Source organism: Dermacentor variabilis, chromosome 6 (assembly GCF_050947875.1).
Source record: "Dermacentor variabilis isolate Ectoservices chromosome 6, ASM5094787v1, whole genome shotgun sequence".
NCBI classification, from domain to species: Eukaryota; Metazoa; Arthropoda; class Arachnida; order Ixodida; family Ixodidae; genus Dermacentor; species Dermacentor variabilis.
In genome coordinates, this window is record NC_134573.1 from 22,420,189 (window position 1) to 22,433,167 (window position 12,979).

General features: G+C 48.5%; 1 protein-coding gene across 2 annotated transcripts in view; it reads left to right on the plus strand.

Moving 5' to 3' along the window:
• The window catches only part of LOC142584685 (medium-chain acyl-CoA ligase ACSF2, mitochondrial-like), a 390,428-nt gene that overhangs the window by 259,942 nt on the left and 117,507 nt on the right, over positions 1–12,979 (plus strand). For both annotated transcript variants that reach the window (XM_075694872.1, XM_075694874.1), the window contains 2 exons: positions 12–90; positions 642–835. In XM_075694872.1, coding sequence (XP_075550987.1) covers positions 12–90; positions 642–835 — 273 coding nt within the window. The remainder of the gene's footprint in view (positions 1–11; positions 91–641; positions 836–12,979) is intronic.

Below are 12,979 nucleotides of genomic sequence, written 5' to 3' on the forward strand. Positions count from 1 at the left end.
GAACGTGACGCAGGGCTAGTCGGAGCAACGAGTTTACAGCGGCCGGCCCTGGAGAAGATCGCCCAGAGACTCCGCATTCGCCGCCTCTTGGTGAGTGCCCCAGGGAGAAGCACATTCAGTGTTTAATTCACAGCTCGAGGAAAATATTCTCCTTTACGCTCCGCAAAGCTTTTATTCTTCGATTTATTTTAAGAACACGCTCACTTAAACAACTTAATGAATGGAGCCGGCAAAAGACTTTGACAGCAGAATGCGCGACTATCCGATGTTCAGTCGCCCCCCCCCCCCCCCCCCCCCCATGACAGCCTAAGCTTAAATAAAATAACAGCAGAGTGTGTACACCTCGTAACTTCCGCAGCGCTGCAAATTATACTTGTGAGATAGAGAATAGGCGCAGTACTTCTTGAATCTTTTATGCGCTAGGGAATTTTTTTACGCACTGTTGACCGGAAGGTTCACATGCATCGCCACAGAATGCGTTCTTCACTTCTCTCTTGGTCCCGTCTCCCTCGTGCGGTGCTTGAATAGTCTCGCCTTTCAATTTACATTGTGCTAAAGGGGTAAGCAAAACTGATGGCTAGCCGCCGTGGCGGCTACTCGTCGTGTGAGTGCGGGAATTGACGGCGTGCCTTTTCCGGCAGATGGCGTACGGTCTGACGGAGACGGCCGGCCCGGTCGCAGTCGGCCAATACAACGAAGGCGGTTATCGGCCGCTGCCGCACACCGAGTTCCATTTGCGCGCCAATGAGCTTCACGTGCGTGGACCCACGGTGTTCGCCGGCTATGTCGATCACCATGAGTCCGGCCTCCTGCCTGATGGCTGGCTGCCCACTGGGTAAGACAGCGAAGACATCCGTACACTCAGTCGATTATAAGAAAACAAGCACTGCCAAAGCATGTAACTTTGTCAGAGGCTAGAACGTCCGGTTCTCTCAAATGTAGTCTGTCACGCGTGTGGTAGTATTTCAAGACAACAAGAAGTAAAAGAGTGTCCATGTGTGCGTGCGTGCGTGCGTGTGTGTGTGTGTGTGTGTGTGTGTGTGTGTGTGTGTGTGTGTGTGTGTGTGTGTGTGTGTGTGTGTGTGTGTGTGTGTGTGTGTTTGTGTGTGTGTTTGTGTGTGTGTGTGTGTGTAGAATAGCCTCATCCTATACTTTGGAGAGATGTATACGAAAATGTTGCATATTGCCCATATTCTTAATTGAGGCTGTAGATTTCCTACCGGTTCTCTCTTCTAGGTCTGTTTCCTGATCTCCTTATTAAGATCCCCTTTTTTTCACCTAGGGTTGGTGGTTTGTTCTTAAACAATAAATTGTACCCTGATAAATAGTTGGGCGCATCGGTAAGGTCTATAATTCATTGGAGTGCAAAAGGTGCATGTGTGCAGAGACAAAAACAAAAGAAGAGCGCTAACTGCGGAACTTATGTTGAAATAATACAGGCTTGTATTACAAAGAGATCATTTTAAATTTTTTTCGCAATTTCCAAAAATCACTGGCGGCAGATAGCATCTTGTCCTTGAGCGGTATTATTGGAAGAAATGGAATTATACCGCGAGAAATCGAAACATATATTTAACTAATTAACTGAAATACAATTATACAATTACATAATACAATTACGGAATTGAGTGTAGCCAAAATTGTAGCCGGCAAGGCATATACACTTGAAATGAATTCAAGGAATACATGGGCGCTTCAGTTACTGTTGTGCTTCATTGCGCAAAAGTACGTTTTATTAAAGAAGTAAGTTGAACAACAGTGCATTGTTACAGGGTCTTAGATGGCGCATAGCGTTAAACTGATGTAATTCTTGAAATTGATTACACCCGCCGTGGCTGCTCAATGGCTATGGTGTTGGGCTGCTGAGCACGAGGCCGCGGGATCGAATGCCAGCCACGGCGGCCGCATTTCGACGGGGCCGAAAACACCTGTGTACTTAGATATACGCGCACGTTAAAGAAGCCCAGGTGGTCGATATTTCCGGAGTCCTCCATTACGGCGTGCCTCGTAATCATAAAGTGGTTTTGGCACCTAAAACCCCGTAACTAAATGAAATTGATTCGAAGTCGACTATATTTCATAAATTGTGACATGTGTCGTAAAGTAACTAATGAGAAAATTATTTAGCGAATTTTTGGTAATTAGTCGAGTAAGTGTTTCGAATTTTCTTGCAAGTAATTTGCACCTTCCTTAATATTCAAGCTAAAATACTAGAATTATATTAATTGCAACAGGCAACGTTTGAAACTTCTGTAAAAGTTAACAATCACCAATTCGCATAAATGGGGCTTCTACGTCAGCCAGTGCCACAGTGATGCGGGACTGTTCCAGGAAGCGCTGAACTCGTACGCTGCTTGCTGTAGCCCAGCAGTGGGCATGACAACTTACGAACACCTCGACGTGTGACGGCGTGACGACGTGATCGGAATGGGACAAGTGACGATTCCTTTAATCAATTCGCAACGCTGTGCTAGGGCGAAAAGGTCGCGCATTGTCAACGAGGGCAGCAATTAAAAAGAGGGTGCAAACGAACTTTCGAGGGCCCAGGGTGGCGTTAGTGGCAGCTTTACCTTGCCTTCCTCCATACGTAGAAAGTTTTCATTTTACCGGGGGGAGGGGGGGCGGAGGTGGCTTGCAAGCGTTCACAACTCCGTATATAGATATATATACTGTGGCTTCCACCATACGTAGAATGTTCTCATTTACCAGGGGGGGGGAAGGGGAGGGGGCTTACAAGCTTTCACAACTCCGTATATATATATATATATATATATATATATATATATGTGTGTGTGTGTGTGTGTGTGTGTGTGTGTGTGTGTAATGGGTGTTTAGTACACATATAGATAGGTATATAGGTACTCTGACGAAGGCTTGTCGACCAGCTGAAAACGCACTGAAATAAGCTGATTAAAAGCAAATGTATTGTCTGCCGCAAATCCGAAAAGACAGCGCATCACCTTGATAATGGTACGGAAGGAGCACCAACAGCAGGTTTCGCCGTTTCGCAGCTATTCCTTGATCTTAGTTCCACGGCACACCTATTATTCGTCTTTCAAGGCGGACTGATCACGTAGATAACAAAAGCCTCTTGATAAGGCCGCCGAAATGCCATTCTGACCAAGCACAAAACTAGAGAAGCAATGGAATAGGCATGGAATGTTTTAAAATCCCGGCTCCGCTCTTACCGCATCAAAAGAGTGCACGCGCCCCTATATTTAGCGCCAGAAACTTGCTTGCGACCGAAGCCAAATTAAAGTGGCGGTTTTATTTTTCATGAAAGTGTATGCCTGCTGCAAAAAAAGGTTCGTGGCAAAAAATAAAAGTGAACTAAATAGAGCGAGAAGCCGCCCACGTGTAGTGAAAATGCAAAACCGATTGGTTCATGAAAGAAAGTGTACCGCTTCTAAATGGGCCGAATCGGCAATAGGGATGCCTGCACAAAAAAGAAGAATATCAAGAATACATTAGATTTCAGACTGTTTTTATTTTCTATGAATTCATAAGCCCCGTTGAACACCAGCTGGCTGGATTGATGGATGGAAAACTTTATTTGGTCCTGCAAGTAGTGATAATCAACCACTAAGCGGCCGCTCCCACGTCGGGACCGGAAGGCCAAGCCTCACGGCCACGTCGTGAGCCTGCTGGACAGCCCAAAATTGTTCATGTAAGTCCAGCCTGCGAAGTGCAGCCTCCCACCTCGACGCATCTTTGATCGCCGAGTCTTCAATTCTTTCGCAAGACCAGAGCATGTGTTCGAGCGTGGCTAAATCACCACAATCTCGGCAATAAGGCTCTGTATACGTCTCCGGATAAAACATGTTCAATCTCCCTGGGAAACGATAAGTACCAGTCTGTAGTAAGCGTAATGTAAGTGCCTAAGCCCTGTTTAGTTTACGATGCGGCAAACCGTAAACCCCGCGATTAAGAAGGTAATACTTCATGATTTCATGATATGTCGAAGGGGAGTCTCTGTTCTAGGGGAGTATCCCCACGCCGTGGCGCGAGTAGAGCGGAGGGTAACATCTCGCGCCGCCTCATGAGCGGACTCATTGAGATTCGGAGGGGCTCCCTAAATCATCCCAAGGGGAGCAGGGAACCAACATAAGTAGTATTGAGAGATATCACATGTCTGCATAACTTTAAAAGCAACCTTAGCCACCTAGCCCTTCTCAAAGGCCCTAGCGGCCGACTTTGAATCGCTATATACAAAAGCCCTGCGCTGTCAACCAGGGCGAGCGCAATAGCCGCTTGCTCCACGACCTCTGGCCTATCAGTTCGAACGGTAGCAGCGTTAACGAAACTGTCCTTATTGTCCTTGACAACTATGTAAATACCTTCCTCTCCTGGTCAAAAGAAGCATCGACGAAGCCAACCTTCTGATTCTCATCACGAATGAGTCTCAGCAGGCAAGCCCCCCTGGCCTTTCTTCTACCCACATTTCGCTCCGAATGCATTTTCCTGGGACAGGCTTGGCGTGATACCGATTATGGACCTTCAAGGGAATACCGACATGTAGCTGCGAAATATTCTCCTGAGGAACACCTAACTTTCTCAGAATCTGCCCACCCGTGCTAGTCGTAGAGAGACGCACCATCTGCGTCCTCTCCTGAGCCTCAGCTATCTCATCCAAGGTATTATGAATTCCCAGCTGGAGAAGTCGGTCGGTGCTGGTACACATTGGCACTCCCAACACTTTCTTCGTGATCTTCCCAATCTGCGTGTCAAGCTTCTCCTTCTCCGATGGTTTCCACTTGTGCATGGCCACCACATAAGTAAAGTGACACAATACAAATGCCTGCATAAGTCTAATCAGACTATCTTCCTTAAAACCCGTCTACCTGTTGGCCACCCTCTTCACTAGGCGTACTGCATTTTCTGTCTTGGCAATAATCTTCTGGATCTTCAGCGTGTTGGCGCCGTTCGACTCAATCATCATACCCAGAACCCTGATCTTATCTACCCTAGGCATGAGATCGCCATTTCTTGAACGAAGCTGAATGCTCAGCTGGTCCACGGGGATCCATCCCCTCGGCTTGCGTCCTTTTCTAGTGGGACTGTACAGCAATAGCTCCCACTTTGAGGGGGAGTAACTTAACCCCGTCGGGTCCAAATAATTCTCAATTACATCTACTGCCTCCTGTAGAACACTTTCGATATATCCCTCACTACCACCGGGACACCATATGGTCACGTCATCTGCATACGTCGTGTGCTTATCCCCTCAATCTCCAAGAGCTTCTTGGTCAATCCGACTATGGCCAGATTGAACAATGTGGGCGAGATGATGGCCCCCTGAGGAGTGCCCCTGTCACCAAGATTTAACCTCTTTGACTCTAGCTCCGCAACCCTCAAGGTAGCGTTCCTGCTTGACAGGAAGGACCTGACATACTCAAGAAAGCGCGCGCCGAGGCCAAGATCCGAAAAAGACTTAAGAATATGAGAGTGCCGAACGTTGTCAAATGCCTTCTCCAGGTCCAGCCCTAGGATGGCCTTAGCGCCCCTTCTATCTCCATCAATGACCTGATGCTTCATGGGCTTCATTGCGTCTTGAGTCGACAGCCTTGCCCGAAAACCAAGCATAGTGTGGGGTCGACCTGGTTGTCCTCAAGGTACCTTGTAAGTCGATTAAGCACCGCATGCTCGGCTACCTTGCCCACACACGAAGTGAGCGAAATAGGCCTTAAGTTATCAATGCTCGGGACTTAGCCAGCCTTGAGAATCAGCACCGTGAGAACTGTCTTCCACTGCTCCAGAACCACCCCGTCTTTCCACATAGCGTTAACCTCCCCGGTGAGCTACTTGATTGACCTATCGTCCAGATTCTTCAAAAGATTTTTCGAAATCCCGTCCCGTCCGGTAGCCGACTTGCTGTTCAGGCTTCCACAGAAAATCCTCATCTAGTTAAAAGTTGTCCTCTGCCGTGTAGGCCTGCTCCGTCAGAAGACCATCCAGGTCCGCAACAGGAAGGTATTTGTTGGCCAGCTTCTCAACCAGCTTTTCCTCCGAGGCAGACCCCACTGCTTCGTGTACAGCTCTAGGAAGGACGTGCCCCTGACTAACTCTCGTATTGGAGTCGTTCAGCAAAGGCCCACGACCTCCCGTTGCGCACCTGCTCGTCCACGGAGTTGCATACCTCATCCCACTGTTGCCTAGAAAAAAGCTTACAGTGCTCCTCAATCAGCTTATTCAGCTCGGAAATCTTTTTACGCATTCTGCGATTAAGCCGCTGCCCCTTCAGCTAGCCAGCATAGACCGCTTCGCTTCAATCAGATGGGCCAGCCTGCTACGCACACTATTCACCTCCGAATCCGTAGTGATCTCGTTCGTAGCCTCCTTTACATCCTCCCTTACCTGGGTGACCCAATCCTCCAGGGACGGCCGGTACAGGCCTTCGAATTCCTTTCTCCTCTCTGCTCCCAGATCATCCGAAACTTATCCCAGTCTATAAGCCCTGACGCCCTAGGGCGCCTACCCTCAACCTCAAAAACGACTTGGTTAATATAATGATCACTACCTAGGTCTTCGGTAAGATTGCACCAAGTAGGCTTGGCCGCGTTCTTTACAAAGAGGTCACTGGTAGTATCCCTACACGTCGACGTCCCTACATGTGTCGGAAAGGCAGGGTCAGTGACCAGCGCAAGGTCAAACTCCTCAGTGTACTGCCAAAGGTCTCGCCTTTGAACTGTGTCATGCTTGTAACCCCACACGTGATACGGAGCATTAAAATCCCCAGCCACGATCAGCCGATGGTCCCCGGCAAGCTTAGAAGCATTCTGCAGAAGCAGCTTGAATCACTGCACCCTGTCCCTCGGGAACAGGGTTCACAATAAACACGCTTTTCTTGTTCACCCGGTTAGGAATCACCTCAATCATGACATATTCCAGGGAACTGAAGGGTATCTTAAGATCATGGACCACCTGCGTCCGTTTGCTATCCAACAGAATGCAGGTCCTCCGAGCTTTGGATCCGCCGAAGACGGTTCGGTAGCCCGTCAGAGAAACTTTTTCCGTCGTTGTCTCCTGCGGTAGAATACCCCGCGGCCTACCCTTACACGCGCGAATATACTGCGGTAGAGGCACCCGTTTACGAGCATACACCCTACGGTTCCATTGCCACACACAAAAAGCCTCATTTTTTCGCGCCATGTTGGAGCAGTTGCTGCGAGCCATCTAGCTGAACCTGAGACTTCCCTGTCGAGGAACCAGCCGTCTGAGATCCCGACCTAAGAAGGGTAGAGGCACTCAGACTGGGTTTGTTTTCGAACACCTCTATTCTACATTGCAGCTCCTTGAACCCCCCCCCCCCCATCGATCGAGCCGAGCGACTCTGTGAGGCGCGTATTAAGCTGCGCCAGACCATCGTTGACCTGCTTAACACTATCTACAACACTCGACAGCGCATCTCCTTCACCTCAGATCTCAGCTTCCTCGACGCGGGCTCCGCCTCATGACTCATCGCCTTCTTCTTTGAGGGGCACGACCCACTAGCCTCACCTAGATCAGCAAAATATATGCTCTCTATGGGCTCAGGCATTGCCCTTTCGGCCGGTGCAGGTCCTGGCGCACCCTTAAGGGCCGAGATTTCCGCCCTAAGCAACCTCACCATTTCTCTCAACTCTGCGTTTTCCTGTTCTAGCCTCTTGAATCTCGCCTCATTCTTGCTTTGCTCTGACCTTACCAAACTAGGCAGCTCCGTTCGAGCACTTGTGCGCTCCACCCTGGTAGTACCACTGGCCGCTCCACTGGGCCCTTGCCTTGTAGACCCTGCAACACACCACTCTTGCGCACACCCTGTCCCACAGTCCCATTGGGGCTACGCGCAGTCTCAGTTCCCCACTGTCCGTGCAGTCCGAAGCGCACCTTATACGCCGATCTGCTCCCAGACCGGCCACCGAAGCGGCTGCGAGATACTCTACCTGGTCTCCTTGATCTTGATCTTGAACGTCGACGCCCACGATCTTGTCCTTTCCCAGTCTCCAGCGTATTCCCAACCTCGAAAACTGGCTTTCGTCGTACCCGAAGCCTCCATTCTCTTCATCCTCCGCCTTGATATCCGCCATAGTCCACTCGAAACAACGGCGCCAGACCACGTATGGTGTTCGGAACCCCTGCTGGCACTTCTTGGCAGCCGTGATACGCTCTCCCCCACGCAGTTCACACTCGGGCGTACGCCGGTGGGCCTCACCGGGATTGGTTGAACCGCTGCCCCTGCAAACCACTTCTTCCGGCGAGGGGCAGATGTCAGCGCGATGCCCCAGCTTTCCACAAGCATAACAAACAACAATCTGCTTGCGGTAAAGCGTGCACCTAACCAGCGCGTTACCATAACGAACGTAGTTGGGCACCTTGTATCCATCGAAGGCGATGATGACCGTACCCGACTCTTTGATGCGTTTTGCCGCTAGGGCCAGGGAATTACGCGGGTTAACAATCTTGCGACTTAGCGCTTGAAGTCCCTCGCCGAGAGAAAGATTTCTTATGATTCTCTTGCACGTTTCATGCGGCACCGCACGATATGCCGCACCTTCATGCATATGCCCAGCAATGCATAAATCCTTGATCCACACGTACTTCGCAGCATTTTCTTCTTCCGGCGTACTAACCACCACAGTATTCTGCTGATAATTCAGGCAGATCGTGTCCGCTTCTCGCTTTACCTCGTCTATGCAAGGAGCAGGCGTGATTGCATCAGCCACCACAGCCGCACCAATTTTAGCAATATTCATACCTCCCTAATGCTGACGATAATGTTGATATCATTTTTCGGCAGCGGAGGCATTTTACCGTGAAGGATGATACGCTTCTTGACGCTAGTAGGCGAGTTTGGATTCACTTTGCCATTCTTGGGTCCCGGCCCGCCGTTAGGGCTATCAGCGTTGTCGCCTTATCATGGCCTTGGCTTGGTTGTAGAATTCCTCTGGGGGTTAATTTTCCAGCCAGCATCCTCCGAAACGTCTTCCGGAGCAATATCTTAGACTTCCACAGCGTATTCCATGATGACAAAATCGTCAGGCGGCCGGGGAGGCGGCGCGGCCCACGAGCACGGCGGGTTCGGCGATAAGGGTTAACACCTCCGGCGGCGTAGTCTAGACGAGAAAGGCCGCAAAATCAAGTAAGGTCCTATATCCCGGTGTAGCGTGTAAGTTTGTGGATCCGTTTAGCACAGAATTAGGCACCAAAGAGAGAAAAATCCGGTCAAAACTGCTCATGAAGCGGGAGCCGACTCGGATACGTCTCACTACTTGTAGTGGGGCAAGAGCGTCCCTGCTGCCTGGAGGACGTGTTCGAATAAGTCTCCTTCTGCAGCTACGAAGTACTAGGTCTGCTTTATCAAATCTTCAGTGGCTTTACTGATGACCGACGTTAGAATTCTACGGCGGATATCTATAATTTATGTCTTGAACTAATCTGGCGTCAGTCTTGATTATGTAAGCACAATCACTTGACAGGTGAACTAGCCGGCCAATTTACAGGCTCGTGTCTCCCAATCTATTGCTCATGAAAAGTCGCATGCTGCCAGTTTCGTGTTCGGCTGCTGCTGTGTGCGGGTGAGCCATCTTGCTGATACCACAGAAGTGGAACACGTGGCAGCGGGACTTCACTGAGAAACACGTCCAACACTCCTTCAAGGATTTCGTTCACGTAACGCTGTCCAGTCTTTGTGTGTGATTGAAGAAGCTGGGAGCGATTATATCAATGGTGTAAGTTCCGCACCACACATTGAACGACCACTGGTACTGGTGGCGATTGAGCTTTACCCAGTGTGGATTGGAGTCACTTGAATAGTGTGCATTATCCGAATTTGCCTGGGCGTTTCTGCGAAAATTCCTTATCCTTATCAATGCACATGGTGTTGCTCAAAATGTTCGGTGACGCTTCGGCTTTTTTCAGGACCCAATTCGAGAAATCAAGTTGATTCTACAGGTCGCTATCTTCCAACCATCGGTACTGGTGAGGTTGGTAGGGGTTAAAGGCCGTAATTCCCAATCGGCCAAGTTGATGACTTGGAAGAAAATTGGTACCACGATGGCCACGTCCCGCAGGCTAGCATGAGGGCTTCAGACCAGAAACGGTAGAAGATACGTACGTAGCCTAAGACTCAAAGATGGAATCCTCTGCCGCTGTTTATTCAAGTTGCCCGTTTGTGTGTGGATTTCATAATTTCTGATGATAGTCGATGCGTTTGGCCTACCGCCACACTTACATGACTGATATATATTTGCTACCTTCTTCTTGTTGCCTTTTGCAGCTGCTAAGGCAAAGATCATGTTTTCTATCTGCTCATTAGAGAAAGACGTGGCGACTGGGACGAAACTAAACGCACCAAAGCGCAGTCACGTGATGTTCTCCATATTTCGCAGGGCTTACTTATCAATCGTTAAAAATTAGCACGCAATCTGTACGTCGCTAAAAGTACCGCAGTTAGAGGTCCCTTGGCAGGGCCTACAAATGCATCATTGACACTTTGATAATTAGGATAGTTCATCTCGAGTTATATAGTTATTTACAATTACAAAATTAAGCCTCAGTAACGAAAGAAATTATTGACAGCTAATCCATTGTGCTGAAAACAATATGCACTAGATTTTCCTCTAGTAACGCATCGCTCTTTTGTTAAATCTTGGTCAATGATAGTTCATTGGGACACCCTGTATACGTTTATGACCTCTGCATGAAAGTGACGTTTCCAGTCCTATTAGATCCTATAAAATGCTGTTTACACTGTTTAGAAAATTGATGAGAAAGGTGCTAGAAGGGTTGTCTAACATGGAACACTACATAGATGACATTTCAATAGCAACGGAAATCTAGCCAGTGCATTTGGCTACGCTAGAAGTGTTTTCAGAACGTAAGGAATGAAGGAGTGAGAGTCACATACACAGAGCGTTTATTGCGCTTTGAAACAGTTTCTTTCATTGGACATAACTTAGAAATGAAGCATATTACAACAAAGAAAGAGGTTACGAATAAAATACAAGTGGCACAAGTACCAACTGACAAGAAAGTTGTCCAATCATTCTTGGGAATAGCGAGGTAATGAAGGGAGTTCATTTCCAATTATGCAGCCCTTGTGGACCCCTTAGTGGAAGTGACAAAAAGAGGAGCAGTGATATCATAAGAAGCCAACAAACACTGACACCAAGGACGACATAGGGGAAATTACTTGTGCTTAATAAATGAAGGAAGAGGAGCAGCTAACACGGCAAGCTGGGCGGCAGTGCACGAAAACGAATTCTCTGTTCTAAGACAACGCATTGCTGAACCTCATGGGCTGTTAGCGCCAAACATGTACAAGGAGTTTATACTGCGTACAGAAGCATCTAATAGACACTCGGAGCAGTTCTGCTGCAAGAGGAAGATGGAATAATGCAGCGGGTATGCTATGCTAGTAAAAGACTAATTTAAGCACGAAGAAATTGCTGAACTATAGAGAAGCAGTGCCTGGCGGCAGTATTGACATTGAACTTATTCCACAGATTTTTCTAAGGTTAACATTCTTGTGTGCAGATGGACTGCCCACCATTAGTATACCTCACAAAAGCCAAGTTCAGAAACAGCAGGCTCGTACGTTCGAGTTTAAGCCTGCCGCAGTATAGCTTCCAAGTAGAATATATAAAAGGCAGAGATAACGTGGTAGCGAATTCCTTAAGTCACCTAACGTAAAGACAGTAGTGTGATGTGCCTTGCTTGAATATTGTCACGCGCTAAGGCAAGAGTAAGCAGCAGTATTAGCAGCCAGACACGAAAAATGTCAGACACAAGAAGGATAGTTCTACAGCTGGAGCGTGATCTTTGACTTCGTCGTCTCCTTCGCCGTTCTTGCTGGGCACGCAACGCTGGCTTAAAACACCAGGTGGCATTATTCCCCCTCCCAATGGAGCATCGACTCGATGCTCAAACACAAAACGTACACGGAAAGTACACAAATTAGGTAAGACCAAAAAAATGCGCTAGCGCACATATGGAAATGCATACGGAAAAATGTGTTCTGTGGTCCGGAACAACAAAATAACGCTTCGCAGTTCTTTGGAAGACGACGCGACGACGCGACGACACCAAAAAGAAGGTTGTTTCACCAGTGCATTTCACATCACCGTGTAAAAGACGGCTTGAAGCGGACGACATGTACAGTCTCTGTGCGTTGTAAACGGCGCTTGGGTGATGACAGGTCTCCGTCTGGAATCACTTCATAGTTCACGTCGCTTACACGCCTTAGTACTGTGTATGGTCCAAAGTACTTGCTCGGGAGTTTCTCGCTGAGGCCACGCCATCTAACGGGTGTCCAAACCCAAACTATAAGCCACCAGGCTTATAGGTAACTTGTCGAAGGCGGATATTGTACCATACTGCATCTGTACACTGCTGCTGGTATATGTGCACACGGGCAAGTTGACGTGCTTCCTCAACCCGCTGAATGTACTCCAGAACGTCAGGAGCTAACTGGTCGAGCTACTCGGTATCTTCATACGGAATCATGGCGTCTAGCATAGTTTGGACATCTAGACCATCAACGAGGCGGAATGGCGTGAATCGTGTAGTTTCTTGCGTGGCAGTGTTGTACGCAAACGTTACGTACGGCGGGATTTCGTCCCATGTATTGTGCTGCACATCCACGTACATAAAGATCATGTCTGCCAGTGTTTTGTTTAGTCTTTCTGTCAAGCCGTTAGTCTGAGGGTGGTATGCAGTGGCCATTCGATGACTCGTGTAACTCAGCTTGAAGATGTCCTCCAGAAGCTACGCCGTAAATGCCGTCCTTTGGTCAGTGATGATGAATGACGGTGCGTTATGCCAAAGTACAATGTGGTGCATAAAAACTGGGCAACTTCAGATGCTCTCCCGCGTGGTAGTACCTTCGTTCTCAGCGTAACGCTTCAAGTAATCAGTTGCGACAGTGATCCACTTATTGCCGGAGGAAGACAGGGGAAATAAGGTAAATTCCAACTTGATCAAACGGCGTACGCGGAGGGTCTAT